The sequence below is a fragment of the Nothobranchius furzeri genome, chromosome 12 (genome assembly GCF_043380555.1).
Source record: "Nothobranchius furzeri strain GRZ-AD chromosome 12, NfurGRZ-RIMD1, whole genome shotgun sequence".
NCBI classification, from domain to species: Eukaryota; Metazoa; Chordata; class Actinopteri; order Cyprinodontiformes; family Nothobranchiidae; genus Nothobranchius; species Nothobranchius furzeri.
The window spans coordinates 421,297-439,426 of NC_091752.1; the positions used below are offsets into that span (position 1 = coordinate 421,297).

Below are 18,130 nucleotides of genomic sequence, written 5' to 3' on the forward strand. Positions count from 1 at the left end.
TGCTTTGTTTTGGTTGTTTTGGCGTCGACATCATGCTAGTGCGCAACGTTCTGTCACTCTTAAAAAAAACAGTAAAAACGGTGAGAAACGCTGGCAGCGACGGACTTTACCGATCAGGAAACGGCAGTAGGCTCAGCAGTAGGGCTAACCCTTCACCCACTGAACCAAGTAAGATGCCAATCAATGGCTTACACATTAGGTTTGGTGCTAATGGAGGTTTTGGTCAAAACCAGTTCTGATTTGACCCGAATGAACAAAGATTTTCCACCTGTCTGTCACACACAGACGGGTTTATTGTAAACAAGATGGCAGGACAGCAGCACAACCCAAAGTAATTTTAGGGATGCTCCGCTCCGATCACGTGATTAGGAAAAATAAATCGGGTTTGATTTTTTAAATTCATTCTGTTACAAGTTACATGAGTAATCCTGAGTACTTTATCAACTTAGAAATTTGAGATATTCTCATATTTATTTTCTGAGTATGGAAAAAATGACATTTAAGTGCCCTCTTATCAGCAGATTCAAACATAAATCATCTCAATTTATGGGAGCACAAAAGTAATCAGAGTACTGACTCTCCTAACAAAGATCAAAAAAGTGCATCTTAAACCTGTAACGTGCCAAATATTTGAGTTCTTGGAATCGATTCTGAACCTTTGTGAATCGATTCTGAATCTTTATAAATAAGAATCCTGATTCAGACTTGAATCGATTTTTTTCAGCACCTCTACTAGAAGGCATTACATAAATACATTAATCATTTAAAACTTAAATAAATGAAATCATTCGGTTATAAGACCTACGACTTTTCATCCTCAAAGGACTTTGCATGTTACTTTTAAAGTTTCTTGGTGAACAAATCCTGTTTTCCATGCTCCCACCTGGTGACAGATGGACAGTTTTGTGACTTCTTTTTGCAGTTTCCTTTAAACAGTGCATGGTCATGTCATGGCACCTGGTATATTTAGCATGCCTCTGCAGGAAAATGCCATTTTTGGAAATCATCTGACTGCATTAAGTCACAGAAATGTTGGAAAACAAGTTGAGGTGTGAAAAGCCACTATGAAACATCCCAGTTCAACACCATGAGCTTTATTAATATGGTGATAATTTTGTCACAAACAAAGCCGTCATCACACCTGATTTACATCGGCTCCTCAGAAGGAAAAAGCGCTGCAGATGCCTGTTCATCAATCATTCATTTAAGGCAGGTGTATGGAAAACATTGCTACTGAGACTGCTCAGTTTCACCAATTTTATTTCATTTTGGAAGACAAAATAATCCATTACCTATAGAGATGCTCCGATCTGCTCGCGTGATTTTGAAATGATCGGGAGAAATAAATCGGATTTAACTTTCCACAACTTTAATAATTCATCCTGAGAAGGATTTTCAAATAGAATAAAGGCTGTAAACTCAAGAACTTCCTCTGCATCAGTATTCTTGTACGAAAACAGCACGGTGACATCAAACCCCAAGGTGCAGCTGTTCTAGCTTAGCAGGCTAACACAGAGCTAAAGGCACTTGTAATGTGTGCATACTAGGCATTCAACATGCTGGGAAGGACACAGCTGCATAATTTGCTGCCTTCGGCTTTTCTCTTCGGGCGTGAATAACGGTCGCAGTTCTCAGTCAGACAGAAACGCGGAGCCAACCGACAGACTGCAAAACGGCGGCTGTTTAGGTGTTGTGCAGGGAAAAGTTACCCTGCCTGCTCTGTCACGAGAACATACAGCTGCACATTGAGGGAGTCAACAACACTTCTACTTTTAGATATAAATAATATAAACATGTTTCTTAATGAGTGAAACTTAAACGATTGGATTGAGAGAGGTGGAGGACCAACGGAACTTTACGACGGAGAGGAAATGATCTCTGTCTGGCCCAAAACAAGTTCTTATCTGAATCTGGTGCCCTTGAGCCTGTGAGGCTCAGAAGATATGTGGAATGCTGCCGTTGCCATGGCAACTCTGTCTCCCTATCCCAGCCTGGGCGGGACTGTGACTGGTGAAGGCCGTGGAACCGTTTCCAGGAGTCACAGTGCCCTCTAAACCCAACGACCTCCTCCCCCTGTCCAGACTGAGGTGACGAGCGCTGCTCATCGTGGCTGCAGGAACTGACGTGTGGACAGTCCCAAACCCACCACCCCACCTAGTGGACACTTATGTTGTGTGATGTCTGAAGTCTGTTGCCTTTCTGTCTGAGGTGTTTTTTGCAGAGCAAAGCTGTCCTCCCTGTGGAGGATAACTCTGAAGTGCCTTTTTTCCTCCACCTGACTCAATCCTCAAGTAACCCTCTGATCTCTATTAAGGTAGCGCGACTCAGGGTTGTGAATGACCACAGTCACCAGTTCTTGTCATGTGTCTATGTATGTATGTATGTCTGATCTCTGAACTGTGTGTACTGAAACTGTAATTTCCCTCTGGGACTAAGAAAGTACCTTTGAATTGAATTGAAGTGAATTGATCCACTGCGGGATCAATAGTCTATTCTGTTGTAAAGGACAACTTGGATGTCTTTGCTTCTTTTATTGCTTTCCTAAAAAGGATCTGATTGGAACGTCCATTGTGATCCTCCAGTGTTGCATAATGGCTCAATTCAAAAAGGCGTTACATCCTGGAAGACTCCAGGTTGTAATGATACCTGATCTTGATGGTTGTTCAACTCCAGCCCATTTTGTACTTCCTCTCTGGTTCTTTGTTTAAGCGTTTCTTTCCAGCACCAACCCGTGCAAGCCTGCCAACTTATTTCATGTGCTGCTAACCCTAACCCTCTTTATTCAACCCCAACAATCTGCTCACAGCAGATGATGTTTTCCCCTCCTACCTGGAAACTCCACGAAGCCTAAATCTAAATCTCCTTTTCTGGCTCAACAACTCCACAGAATGCAGCAATAGAAATTCAAAGCCCTCTCTGTGTTTGTCAACTTTCAAATTAAATGCTACCTTATTACCTTAAATCTCAATAGAAATCAGAGAATGACAACAGCGTAGTATCTTTATCAGGTGTGATTGATTGCTGTGATTATTTCTCCTGTGATCGGAGGTGGCTGCACAACTGAATAACCTGTTTCTTCTTTTGATTTATTAAGCGTCTGGCAGTTGAGTTTAAATCAGATTTAATCTCCAAAGAGTTTATGACGCTTATGTGCCAAATAATCAGGGCTGTAGATTAGTGGATGCATTCTGGCTCTAAAAGGGCAAACAGGAAGCATCTAGTTCTGCAGAGACTAACGAGGTAAAACAGAAGCTATCAGGAGTCTCAGCAGCTGTGGCCACGATTAGGAATCCTCTTGAAACTGGGGATGTGCATGAGATAAGTGTGTGAACACTCCTGTGTGCCCTTACCTTTGGGATGACTGCTTTCGGTTTTACTCAAATCGGTTCCTTCTGAGGTCTCGGCAACATTTTCCACTCCTAGAGAAGAGAAGAAAGGAAACGGGAGGATGAGTTGATAAGTAACGAAAAACCCAAGGAGTATGTGGTCTGCAATCCTGTGGGCAGCTGACAGGCTCTGCTTTCTCAAGCTTGTAAATCAACCTGAACAAATTTATAGTTTTGTGCGGCTGCCTGAGGTCCTGGACTGATCTTGATGTAATCATCTCATGTTCTAATCGTAGTGCTTCTCTTCCACAGACTATATACACTGCATGGATGATGACCTTTCAGTTATTTAACCCCAGCTGGTGCAACGAGTTCGCCTGGTTCATGCTTCTCCGTCTCCTGGAGAGTGTTGCAAAGCAATTCCCCGCCAGGACAGCAGAGGGCGTAGCGCTGTTCTGTGGTATCCTGTCATGTATCGGTCCAAGATGGTGTGTTTATATTGTGTTTTTGTGTATATAAGAGACTTTTAACACGGACACATTTGTCTCTCATTCTCCCACCTCTTCATGCGCTCCCCACCTCTAAACCCACGTTTCCTGTCATTTACGTCCACAAATAAAACGCTTGCTGTGCATCTTTTCACTCCTCCAGTCACGGGGAATTAAACGTTCATATTTTAGAGTTTATTTGCGAGGTATTCTTCAAGCTGCTCCGTGTCTGCCGCTAGTTATCCTCGGCTCTCTTTATGTTTTTGAGGGCGCAATGGCGGCGTTGTAGACAACAGCAGCGTCCTGACCAATCACAAGCTTGCGTTGTCCGTCTCGACTGACGGATGTTTAGACAAGAGAGCTCGACTCTGTCCGTCCTTGCGTAGCTCTCCGGAAGGCCCGCAAGGACGCTGCGTGTCTCCGCGCTGACGCAGACGGAGAAGAATGAATCAGGCTCTAGCCTGGCCTGCCAGACTCGTCCTCTGTTTAATTCTGCACAGAGAGAGAGTCTGGTAACTCACAGGCAGAGGCACTTGAGGGGCGGGGCTAGCCAGCTCAATAATTCCAACTGTACCACCCGATGCTGTAGTTTTTTAGCTGTAGTCAAAAATAGCGTCTGGCAACGGCGCAAACATCTTTTTCTTTGGAAGAAAGGCTTTTAAATACATTCGTCATTTAGAACAGAGGAAAGAGCCGCGTCAGTCGCCATGTTTATGACAAACTCTGCGCTGATTGGCTCGGTTAGAATTGTCAGCGGGCGGGGTTATTTGAATAGGAGAGTTCCCAGACCCTTTCTCTGTGCAGAATTAAACTGAGGAGGAGTCTGGCAGGCCAGGCTAGCAATGAGTTGCGTTTCATTTCTTAAACAACCATGTGGAAAAGATGTTTGAGTCTCTGTTTGAGAAGGGTCGGATCAATGGCATGCATCAAGCAGAGAAAACATCTAAGAGACGACTAAAACTGGTCTGACGAGTCCAGAGTGATGTGTGTCAGGGTAGGAAGAGAGGCAGATGAAGTGATGCACCCATCATCGTCTACTTATCCGGTGTTGGGTCATGAGGGCAGAGATGCCCAGATCCTCCGGGGGGGATTTCAAGGCATTTTCTGGCCAGCCAAGAAACATAGTTTCCCCCAGTTGGATGTGCCCAGAAAACCTCACCAGGCTCTTCTCAATGTGGAGGGCGGCGGGTCTAGTAGTAGCTTCTCTTCCAGACACCCTGTGTAGAAAACTAATTTTGGCCACTAATATCTGTGAGCTCGTGATGAGTAGGAATGTAGACGAACCAGTAAATCGAGAGCTTTACCTCTCTCTTCTCTTCACTACGACAGACTGGTACAACACCCCCATCACCAATCAGCCTATCGATATCACGGCCCATCTTTCCCTCACTCAGGAACAAGACCCTTTTTCAGATCCAAGATGACAATCCCAGGATTCATCAGGCTCAAAGAGTGAAAGAGTGCTTCGGGGAACATGAGACATCATGGATCGTCCACCACAGAGTCCAGACCTTAACCCCACTGAGTCTTTGGGATGTGCTGGAGAAGGCTTTGTGCAGCGGTGAGACTCTACCATCACCAATGCAACACTGGATGGACATAAATCTTGTGACAGAAACAAGAAGTGAATGTGCGTCGTAATCAAAGCTAAAGGTGGTCCAACAAAAAACTAGAGAGTATGACCTATTTTTGGGGCTGGGAAGTGTAGTTTACCGCTAGTCAGGATGTGATGTGCTACAGAGGACACTGGGATGGGGGATTTGAGCAGGAAGCAGAATTCCTACTCATATGTAGGGTTGTCACGGTAACCGGTGTAGCGGTAAACCCCGGTAAAAAGTTGACAATAATAATAACCGTCTTGTTTTTTTTAAAAAACTATATTATCTTGGTGGGTTACCGTGGCTGCGGTGTAGGCGCGGTGACCCTTACCAGCCACCGTATCATCTGCTGAAGTTGCCGGCGGCACATGCGCACTTTGTTGTTTACAACCAAAACTTTCTTGAAGCTAAAGCTGAAATAATGGCCAAAGGAGGAGACGGCAGCACTCAGGACATTTATTATCCCTCAAAGAAGACAAAGTGGGAAGTACGGGCATGTTTTGGATATCTGAAGAATGCCGAGGGACAGCTGATAGAAGACGGCTATCCTGTTTGCAGCACGAGCAGAAAAAGTGTCTGTGAAAGGCAGCAACGCTTCAAATCTCATGACACATCTGCGTGACCATCACCCACAACTCTACAGTCAACGCAAGGCAAGCTAACGTTAGCGTTTTAGCTAAAATGCGTGATCCGAGGATTTGGGTTGAGGGAGAATGCAACGAGTCGCTATATAAAGCAGCCGCGGCGCCGCTACCTGCATAAAAACCGTGTCGCGGACACCGCCATGTTGAAATGACGCTATGCATTACGGGGCTCCCAGGGGCAGATAAGAGTTGGTCTCTCTCCGAGAATAATTATGAATTTAACAACGATTACTGCCTGATGACATTTTCCCACATCTGCAAAGCTCACTGGAAGGACACAAACCGAGGACTATATTTTCCTGATATACAGGATTTATTTAGTTGTCTGAAAAAAAATACCGCCATAATACCCAAAACTGTGAGAATTTTGGTCACAATAACTGTGAGGTTAAATTTTCACACCGTGACAACCCTACTCGTATGGAGACGTATGAACTCGACTCACCTCCCTCGCCAGTTCCAGTGTCAGACTCATCTGAAAGCAGAGCACATGTTGTTACAGGCATGTAACATGTCAGCTCACACACATGGAGTTAATAAAAGTGACTACAACCTAATATTGTGCTGACTTCCCCCAAATCAGAACCAAAGTTTTAACCAAATTACTTCCTGCTGAAGAAATGTTTTCATTCTCAAACCAGAATTTCACTGCAGCTTCATCCTTCATCTCTGCTGCCTTCCTAAAGAGTTAGACTTCACAAAAAGAACAAAACAAACACAAGATGGGAAAGAGAGACTCATGCAAAATTAATTACAGACTGCCATCCCTGCAAGGCAGCCTGAGACCTCCCCACACACATCCTCTCCCCTCTCTATCCCACGTGTTACCTTTGTAGTCACACCGCTCCTTTATCGTCTCTCCCTGAGCAAACCTCCACGTTTCCTTCTTTGCGACAACAATCATCCAAACAAAGCACATCGTAAAAATAACCGCTCTCCCCAGGCGGTCTTGTGATAATGTAAACAAATATAACTGCTTAGACACGACAGAAGGTGAGGGATTCAAAAGGGGTGCCATTGTTTAGTGAGACAAGTCGAGGTTATTTAATAGGATGGGAGGGGGTTAATTTGTGAGTTGGGTTCAAGACGACTTGTTGCAGAGGCTCTAAAAAAGCACAAAGAAAACTTGAGAGAAACCTTTTGTTTCTGGGAGACTGGCAGCGATGGCAGAAGATACCGTCTCTGTATTTAATCTGTTGCAACAGTTTGGAGTGAACTCGACCTTTAGTAGACACCGTTGGGACAGGAAGACTGCTGAGAACCAGGAAGGATGAAGCAACAGCCGCCTGAGGAGTCGACCACATAGCAGCCTAGCAGATCAGATAATAAAACTATTTTTAAAGGATTTCCATGTGGCTTGCAGCTCGTTTCTGAAGTTCCATCACTGGAATTAGATGCTGCTCACGCACACCGCGCTCTTGCTCCAGAGAGCTAACTTGATTTTCCTTCAAATATGAAAATATAATAAAACAATAATTTGTGATAATTCATAATCATCTCTAAACAGCCTTGAATGCATTATTAATGAAAACAAGACTCGTAGTTAGAGAATAAATGAAATGATTCACTAATATTGTCATGTGAGTCGAAATTACCCTGATCAATAATGCAACAAAACCATGAATCAGGGTCCAATTTCCTCATAACCACCTCATTTGTATTAAAGCTGAAGGTCGGACGCATGCCTGACGTAACAAAGCCTCCGTCGACTCGTTCCAGAAGCTTCTCACGTCCTGGTGCTAAGGTAGCATCCTGCTCCTCATTCCCAACATACCCCAGCACCTGCCTGCAGCTCGGGGGGGGGGGGGCGCTATCGTTTAGACAAGAACAAAAAAGGATCTGGGATGGCTCTGGTAAACTCATAAACAAGAGGCGGGAGAAAGAAAAACGGGCCTCTGGCAGGATTCTGGTGAAGGCGAGGCGTGCTGAGGGCAGGAAAAGCTGAAAACACTAAACCGAACTGAGCTCCTCAGCAGGAAGCAGAGCTGACGTAGCGTAGATGTTTCTGAAAGACCTTCGTAGCGACGAACCTCAAAACCAGGATCAGATCCGACTTTCATGTCTGAGCTGTAATTAGTCCTGATGTGGTGTCGCTGTGCACTTAAGAGGAATAAAACTTTAACATCTTTGTTCAACTTTTACAGTATTTAACATTTTATATCCTCTCAGCCTTCAGGAGGGTGGAAAATGTGCTCGAGCTAACACGCTTCCACACAGAAGAGAGGGGAGAGAGCCTGGGCATAAGTCACCCTCATCCGCAGACAAGCAGAAAATTACATTCCCCACCTTCAATCCCTTCATTAGACGGGAGGTAGTTAGGGTTTTGTTGGTCAGCATCAGTGTTCTGCAGAACAACAAGCCACAGCAGAAAATGGGTCTGAACGGACAGCAATGAGACGTAACTGAATAAATGAGCAGCAGCTCCTCCAAGCGTCTCGTTGTCATTAAAGAGCGTTTGTTAAACTCATCACCAGTCCTGATATCGCTCCACCTTTAACGGTCAGGCCACAGAAGGGGCCGCCCCCCAGGGTCACCCACACAGAGACGTGGACACCATCTCTGGCTGATGTTCCAGACAGGAGCCTTGGGCAGACAGGAGGCTCTCTTTGTCCCTCAGCCACAGGACATCTCGCTGACTTTAATTCAACTCCTCTCCTTTATTGGTGAAAGAATAAAAAAATCAATGGAGGTATGGAGGTGTAAGCGTGTCTGTGCCCTGCAGTGCCACTTCCCCAGGAGAATGTTCTCTATTTGATCACCAAGCTGTGGTTTCCTTTCCTGACTGCTCTGCTGTGTTTGAACAGGTCCAGGAGATGTGATCTCCAGCAGATCACACAGGTGTCCAGCTGCTCCCAGACAAACAACGAGCATGACCCCATCACAGGACCTACTGAAAACCAACGACTACATATTTGTCCAACAGCTTTTCTGTAAAAAATAAATAAATAAATAAAGACAGACCAAATCTTTTACACTAAGAGGAAGTATTTGTATTCAGCTGGAGTCTGGTCGTTGTTTTATTGTGGTTTGGTGAAGCTCCAACGAAGCGTCGGGCAGCAGCAGGACCTGTGGGGGCTCTGATGCTTTGAAAAGATTAATTTCAGGATCAGCTGGGTGGTCTTTGAATGGGGTCTGTATCGGACTAAGTATATTAAACAAGTATCACAGAGCCTCTCATTGAACTTTACACGGACTAATAGCTCTGGGCCTGGTTCGCCTGCTACTGCAAAAGATAATCAAAGACATCCCTGCTGAAGCGAAACAAGAGCGGGTGGACTCCAACAAGTGCCCGACCAAAAGAACTAATGAGCTGGTAAATGTGGAAAGCAGCCTATTTTCATATGTTAATGTTAGATTTGTAGTGCAGGCTCGGGGAAGGAGCTCGGCTGTGTGAGCTGCCTCTCCTGAAGCAGCAAGTGAAAAGGGATTTTGAGAAGAGGGGGTGTCTACGTTTGATAGCAGGAGTTTTCCTTTCCTTCAGATGAAACACTGTCTTGACAATCTGAGCCAATTAAAGAGCACTGGGCTGTGACCTGAGGGCTGGGCAGATGAAAACAAGCCTGTTCAGTAAACACCGCCACTGCCCCTCTCCACTGTTATCCTCCTGAAAAGCCAGGAGTCTTCATTAATATTCCGGCTTTCTTCACCCTAAGAGAAGGCCGAGGGGTTGTGGACGCTGAGTAGCATTGTGCTCCCCTGTGGGTTTTGGTAACCTTGTGAAAGTGGCTGTGGTTGGGCGGATCTACACCGGGTCAGGGTCCTCTAAACAGACTGAAAAGACCCGAGCTCATTACACAAGCCTGGGCCATGCTTGAGAAGATGAGAAAACACAAAGTACTCCGGATGAGTGAAAGGAGAACAGCACACCATCTGCTTTGGGGTTTAAGCCACTCCTCACAGAAAAGGGGAGACGATTAGAAGGCAGCGTGAGACGGAAAGAGAAATGAGGTACAGCCGGCAACATATGTTGGGAAAAACGAGGGCAACATGACCACTAGCGTGACTTTGATTAGACACTGGCCTGAGTAGCAAAAACAAGACCGCCCCCGTTGGCAGCGTTGATCACTGGTGATGTCTCTTTTTACTTCCTACTTCATCCACCGTAGTGTGACACCGCCATCGTGGTCTGTCAGAAGACAACAGAGACAAAGAGCCAGAGCACTGGGATGCAGACATGAAAGGAATAGGAGAATAACTGATTCAGTGAGGAAGACAACACAAAAGTAGACATGGGAAGGAATAATGCAAAAGAGGCCTCCCCGTGTGTGACCTACATACCTGCTGTCAGTGGTGGCCTGCTCCATTCTCATCACTCACAGACATACTTTACATAATCTTTAGACTCCCCCTGTGATGCTAGAGGCCCGCCGCTGTTTCAGTACCTTTTGTGGTTTGGTATAACACGGTACAGACGGTCTTGCTACAGAGCAGTGGATCTGGCACCAGGTGATGTGGCTAACATTAAAATGGGACGCGGCCGTGCATCTGCACAGGAAGACCTGGGTGGTTGTGTGTTCCCGAGCACATTGCCAGCTTTGCAGTTATGCATCGATTAGCATTTTTGAAGTGATGCCTCTGTTGAGCAGCTCAAGGTTTTGTACAGAAGATCATGGATCGGGCCGGTCAATATAATCAAAGTGCATGTCTAGACTTCAGCAAGACCAACAGCCCAAGCAAGCAGCTGCCTATTTAGGAAAGGTCACAGAGACTGCTTCACAGGAGCAGCGAAGATGTGTCAGCAGCCAAGTTTAACCCTGAAAGAGACGATGGACAATTAAAGCTCGATGTTTCTTTATTCCTTCGGTGATCGGAGATCGCCTCAGAAGCGGTTTCTCACATCCTAGTTAGAGTTCACAGAACTCTGAAAGCTTTACAAACAGCTAATACTGACTTATCAACTGACTTTCTGCAGGAAACTATGCAAGGGACAGAGGTATGAAAATCAAGTCTCACAAAAGTGCACGCACACACACATTCATACTAGATACCACAACCAAGTGGCTGGTGTGGTGTACAGAATACAAACCAAAGACCCGAGGTCAAAGTGGGATCACCTCCCAAGGTTTTGGACGATGACTGAGCCAAGATCCTGAGAGACTTCCAGATTTAACGAGACCAACCAACTGTACACTTCTATAGCGCCTTCCAGAGTCAGAGGACTCCAAAGCACTTTATACTACAGTGCATCATTTATTCATTCACATGATGGTGATGATGAGCTACAATGTAGCCACAGCTGCAGTACAGGCACCCGCAGGCAAGGTGGGTTAAGTGTCTTGCCCACAGACACAACAGCAGACAGCTGCTGTGATTAATGTGTCCATCTTTAATGAAGAAAACATCAGGAGAAGGAAAAACAAGGTACGAGAGATAAAAAGAGCCTGGAAGGTGAAGGCAACTATGGTCCCCGTGGTCACTGGAGAAGAGTTCTTGAGTTGATCTATACAATAAAAACTCTCCTCTCATGGAGAAGGACTGAGCTTAGATAGAATAACCGCTCCACTCCATCAGTGCTGCCAGCTTCTAACTTGTAGCTGCATCCTTGCAAGAGATTTCTGCCAGGAAAGGAGCTCTGGGACGTGTCACGATCACATGCATGTGGGACTGGATCACTGGAAACTTGTTGCTGATGTATAGATAGTAAAGCTGCAACAAAACATTTCACACATGCAGGAAACTAGGAAAAACCGATGTGTCGAGTACTCGTGCAGCAGCACCTTGATTACCTTTACGCTGAAGGTTTTCCACATTTGCATCAAACGTGTCATGTTCTAGCTGGTCATAAAGATAGTGGGGTCACCTATAGGGGCGCTAAGATCATGTACCGTAGTGTTGATATCCCATTAAGACCCGTTATAGTCACCAATGTTCATCAGAACTTAAGAGTCGATATTAGGAAAAAATAAAGACCCTTACAATGGCAGCTGTAGGGGCGGGGCCACATGGGCATTCATCAATCAATCAATCAATCAATCAATCAATCAACCAATCAATCAATCAATCAACCAATCAATCAATCAATCAATCACTTTATTAAAGACACAAGAAGGTCCAAAACTTTAGCTCCTGCTGAAATCTGATTGGCCCTTTGAAGTGTCCCTGTCATCCATCTTGTGCACGATGATCACATTAATGCTTGATGCAACTTCAAGTCCAAACACGAGTGGTGCTCATTAGTCAAAAGGGAATTTTCAGTGTGAAATCTTGTTTAAAGTCAGGGTCAAGGTGGAGACGTACTTCATCCACCCTTCCTGTTAGAAAAACGCGTTGCCTGGTGGACCAAGAGAGCGCCACAGAGGCAGTGATAGACCGCACCCCCCTCAACCCCCCCCCCCCCCCCCCCACGTGTGCTGTCAGAGTTTCTCAATCTAAAAACGATTGTTGACGAGCGCGTGCGCGCGCTCACACAAGACTTACTGCCCAGGAGAAAGGCAGACAGATTCTGGAGGATTTCCTGTTAAACGCGATCATTAGATGAAAATGGGAGGAGGGCATTTTTTCAGAGGTAAGCGGCTTCGAGCGCCAATATGTCAAATCAGCAGGTGAGTGGCTGAGCCAGGTGGAGGTGCGGCTGCCTCACCTGGAGACCAGTGCAGTGTCGCCACGTGGTAATTTGCTGACAACGTCACGTTTTTCAGCTCAGCCATCAGCCACAGCTGGTTCTACAAACATGTGGAGCAGAGTTTTAACCTGAAGATGGAGACAGAACTATGGCGTTGGGCTGAAATGTTACATTTAAAGTAAGTTGCACTAAACTGCCACACTAATGATTACACACGTGTACAGCACCATTACACACTCATCTGTACAGGTTGTCAGCAAAAAAAAGTTTATTTAGGCGTTACTCGCTCTTTAAGGGTGCCTTCATGGCCCCATACTCAGGAAAATCCTAAATCCGCCACTGGATCCTCATTAGCCAGAATGTCCATTTTAGTGTTGCAAGTAACTTTAGACCTATAGCGAGCCACGGAGCGCTGATTCTTGCTGGCAAAGGAAATGTTGGTGTTCATCTGTACAAAATGATTAAAAGTCAGCGTCCTAATAAGGACAGCTGCACGAGCGCGTGCATCTCTGCCAGCTAGGTTTCAGACTTTTCAAAAGCCCATTTGTTGCCAGCTGACAAATTCTGCCTGTGCATAGAATCGATTCATTTGCCATTTTTGTGAATCAAACAGTGGGCAGAAACTGTAGAAGGGAGCTGATCAAAAGAGGAGCTTCAAAGCGGAGCAGAGAAGTGTGTCCCTTGTAGCCTGTTAGATGCAGCCCTCTCTCTTTGAAGCAGGCTTCTGGGCCAGAGGTGACCGACGTAATGGACGCCATGCTCGCTGTGGGTCTGGTCTCAGCCGCTAAGTGACCCGTCCCGTGTTTCTCATCAAAAGAAATACATTACACATAAAGATGGAGGGTGCCTTCTGTGATAATACGTGAATTCTACAACAAACAAACTAATAAACATAGAAACAAAACCTACACTTAAGCTTAACATCACCGTCAGTCTGTAGAGCCAGTGACTCAATTATTACCATAGCAACAGCCAGCCATCCCTATCCATATTCATCTCTCGTTAAGACTTCTGAAAATGGTGGTTTGCAGCTTTTGTTTGCATTTGGTTTTGTTTCCTTCATTTGTAGCATAAACGGAGCACATGTGTTAATCAGGATTTATGCCTGTAATGTGTTGTGACATTACCTCTGTAGGAAACACGGTAAAGTCTACATAATCTCATTTACTGTTTACTCAAGACTAAGTTCATGGATGGGGAACACTCTGGGCAGGTCACCAGTCCACCACAGGGACACACATGGGGACAAACAACCACTTCCTCACACCTAGGGATCATCGCGAGTCGCTCATTAAACTAACATGCATGTTTTTAGTGTGTGGGAGGAAACCAGAGTACTCAGAGCAACATGTGCAGAACATGCAGGGCTGTTCCTGCTGTGCCTCCACGTAGCCCGGTTCTTATAGATATTATGCTAATTCTACACTTGGTAAATAACCTGTGAGTTCCACAAACGTCCAACAGAAGTACCTTTTCCTACCTTCACATCACTCCAAGGCGTCAACAAACAACAAATAAAAGATTTGTAAAAATAAGAAAATCCTTTTGATGCTTTGATCAGAAATTATTTAACCAACTTTCACAAGTGAAAATCCTGCGATAAAAGCTGCTTTATTAGCGATAGGTGCCTGAGCATGGCTACTACTACTTAACTTGTCACAGCACCGCCTGCTGTCTTCAGCCATTGGCAGTCTGATCCCTGAAGAGCCACCAAGTGTGCAGGGTAAGATCTAATGCCAGAAGTTCATTGTGTGCTGACAGTTCAGCAGAGGAAAGTGTGGGATTGCCTTTAGCTCTGGATTTACATCCCCAGTGTCCACTTGTTCACAAAGACAAAACAACCGATTAAGTAAAACGCTGCAGACGAGAACATTCACATGCAAAGCAGATGTCAGCAACAGGGCATTTTTGTTATTGATGACAAAAGAAGCATTTCTGGACAGCAAAGAGCGACCATGTAGGGTCTTTGTGCCGCAGTAGTTTATCATGCACCTTCAAACAGCTGAAGAAGAGCCACTTGGGCTGGCCTACTGTTCTATGTTATTCAAACTGTTCCTCGGAGGAAGTTAAATACCTAAAGATCAATAATGTAACACAACAACACAATAAGAACAGAAGCAATTCCCAAGATAGTTATCAAAAGAAGATCCCTGTTGTAATAGCTTTTTCTTCTTGTTGGTGAATATCAGAGGCCGAGTGCTGATGTGCACATGGAAGTGCACCATTTGGCACTCGTGGATGCAGCTGAAAGCTCAGAGCCTCAAACAGCTTTGAGCGGCTGTAGCAAAGTCACACTGCTAAGTAAAGCAGTCACAGTCATCAATACTTTATGTGCAACACACCCCGAGTAAAAAGTACGTACGAGGAGGTAAAAATCAATGGAATACCGACAAAAATTACAAAAGGATAGTGACCCATCAGTCACAGAAGTAATGTCATCATTTGTTTAGAAATGGTAGAATTATAGCTGCTTTGGGCGATTTTCTGAGTCTGTTGACATTTTTGTGTTTGCTTGTGGAAGCCATCTTGAATTCGGTGGACCAAAACAGAAATAGTTGTAAATGTGCACACAATGGTTACTTTCTGAGAAATTCTACCTAAATTCAGCTAAAACTACAAAAATTTCCACCAACACCTTCAGTTGTTGGCATGAAGAAATTAACGGATACATTCATGCATCCATCCATGAACACCTTGTGAGTCATTCTTTGTGGGGGAAAATAAAATAAAACTCTGGCACTTCTGTTTCAGGAAACAGAAGTTAGCCGGAGGAGTGGAGGGCAGAGCACGGCAGGATTTGAACACTTGCTCCATATTGGCCATGATATTCGAACATCTCACCTCTGATTGGCTACCTCTTTGCTGCCTCTGTTTGCACTGGAACGTTGTTTTATCTCCACAAGCGTGACATAGTCATGACATGCAGAGAAGATGCTAACTTCTACTAGCCAAAACGTTCTCTGCTCTCTCCTGGGCCCTTACTTATCAAACGTTCTTAGAAACTGTCCTATATTCCCTCCTATGACCAAAACTTAGAATCCGAGTATGAACAGTCAAAAGACCGATTTACGAAACATGCGGTGGCCTCTCGTAAGCACGTTCCTCCGCAACTGTCTGATGATAAATCCCATCCGTGCCTACCCAGGTGCTCCTGACCGTTGACCGTCATTTACATGCAGAAATGGCTTCAGTTAACCATATTTGGTCACGCTACGTCCTCAGCACTAGAAGGAATTCCCTGTTTGTTTGTTTTTTCAGAAAAAATAAGAAAAACTTTATTGACAATGAGAGCGAAACACTGGCTGCCAAAGCGCATAAAAACCAAATACTTTGCAAAGGTTACACGTGCGGTCTGGACAGAGGAGAGGTTCCCGTCAGAAATAAATAAAAAAGGATTTGATGAATCACAGAGTAACACGTTTACATTTAAGGAGTAGTTCTGTTTGGAGTTTCTGTTTTCATTTGGAAATGTCTGAGAGTGCAGCCTCAGCTCTTCTGAGCTGTCATTCAGTCTGGTATGATCGGGGAGCAGAGGAGGTTCTGGGGGTTCTCGTAGTTGTAAAATAAAATATGAACTGGAATCGGATTCGTGAGGTTTGTCTGTCGCGCCACAAAGGGTCCCAAATCACAGCCTAGCAGAAGGTTTTTTCTAGTGCGCTCACGGAGAAAGCGTTCCCTCCAGTGTGCACGCTCTGTTAAATCCACAAATAACACAGATTAGTCATGATATAATGTCAGATTCCCGTCGGTTACTTGTCTTTTATTGGTTTTAGCAACAATTAAGCGCAAAAGCCATTTTTCCACAAAAAAATCACATACTGGGTAAATATTTGTGGATGAGACCTTCACAATTGCTGTTCAACCTTTCTACCACTAGATGCTGTTCCTACGCATGGTCGGAGCTGTTCTAGGAGCATTTTCACATACAAGTACAAATTGGTAAATACCACACAATGTGTAAAGATCGCTCCCACACACGAAACACTGTACGCACAGATCTGTTCGTAAGTACAGTTGATAAACGAGGGCCCTGGATGCTAAACCAACAACAGCCTTCCCCATCACGAGCCAAAATGGGTGAGTCGATGAATGTTAGTCAACAGTCTGACAGATCTGTGCAACTTTTTCTGATCCACCTGTTTCCTCGTTGATTCTCTTTTGGCAGCTAATGCAGGAAATAGGGCTAGGAAAGTTTTGCATGCATGTTAAACTAACTGAATTTAAAAAAGAACTAGTAAAAAATGACTTCTCTAAGCTATTGCAGAATCAAAGTGTACAATTGCACATCGCTGTCCAGTAACTAAACGGCCATCTACACTAATCTGTGCTGCCTTCTTCCAGAGTAAAGGAGCTGCTTTCCTCTGCAGTCGACCTATACGAGGGGAGAGTTCGATCAAAGGTAGAAAGAAAAAGGAATGCTTAGATTTTGAAGGTAAGAAGGCTAACATTGTTCAGAAATAATAAACCGTCTCGTGTTTCAAATTGTTTTAAAAAGGGCTGGTTCATAAAAAACAACCAACAAGCATCCATCACAAGCAATGCTAATGATTTGGAAATCCTGCTAAAAACGTGATGTGAAAGATGAGCTCTTTATGAGGCATCGAACCTGCGCAGCTATTACATCTCATCTCAAAACAAAGGCAAAAGCTATTGATTCCTCTAGGAGAATCTCACTGCATGAAGGGAAAACAATATCTGTTCAAAACTCAGATTTATTTACTCCTAGCTTTAGGCGGTCTCATTGTAATTTATGGGTTTTGCACTGAGCTCACTGGAGCGGCTGCCCACTCATCCAAGTCTCCAGAACCAGGCTTGCTGAGCAGATATTCCAAAACACAATAACGATGTAACCCCCCCATTTTCATCTTATAGTACGTTATGAATATTCATACATAAAGGCCGCCTGGATTCAGATTTAATTTATGGAGCTTTTATAATATCCCCACTATCAAGCCTAGGATCTCATTGCTTGTGCTGTGTGATATCTAATCCACATGATTGGAAAAGGGCAGAATGCAGGATGATTTAAAATATAACCCCACCCCCCCCCCACCCCCTCGCCTCAACTGGCTCCTCTTGAGGAGGTGGCTCGGGTATCTGGTCAGGACGCCTCCCTGGTGAGGTTTTCCGGGCACATCCAACCGGGTGGAGGCCTAAAGGTAGACCCAGGACACGCTGGAGGGACTGTGTCTCTCACCTGGCCAGGGAACGCCTTGGGATTCCCCCGGAGGAGCTGGCCCAAATGGCTGGGGAGAGGGAAGTCTGGGTCTCTCGACTTAGGCTACTGCCCCATGACCCCATGACCCCACTCTGGATAAGTGGATGAAAATGGATGGATGGATGGATGATGGATGGATGGATGGACGGATGGATGGATGGATGGATGATGGATGGACTGATGGACGGATGGATGGATTGATGGACGGATGGATGATGGATGGATGGATGGACGGATGGATGGATGGATGGATGGATGATGGATGGACTGATGGACGGATGGATGGATGATGGA

The 18,130-nt window shown here is 45.0% G+C and overlaps 1 protein-coding gene across 5 annotated transcripts in view; it reads right to left on the reverse strand.

Annotated features, from left to right (window-relative positions):
- macrod2 (mono-ADP ribosylhydrolase 2) overlaps window positions 1-18,130 on the reverse strand; it is a 652,663-nt gene that overhangs the window by 5,984 nt on the left and 628,549 nt on the right. For 3 of the 5 annotated variants that reach the window (XM_070542125.1, XM_070542123.1, XM_070542127.1), the window contains 2 exons: window positions 6,502-6,531; window positions 3,351-3,419 (listed from right to left, as the gene is read on the reverse strand). In XM_070542125.1, the coding sequence (XP_070398226.1) occupies window positions 3,351-3,419; window positions 6,502-6,531 (99 nt within the window). The other 2 variants (XM_070542124.1, XM_070542126.1) reach the window with 2 other exon arrangements.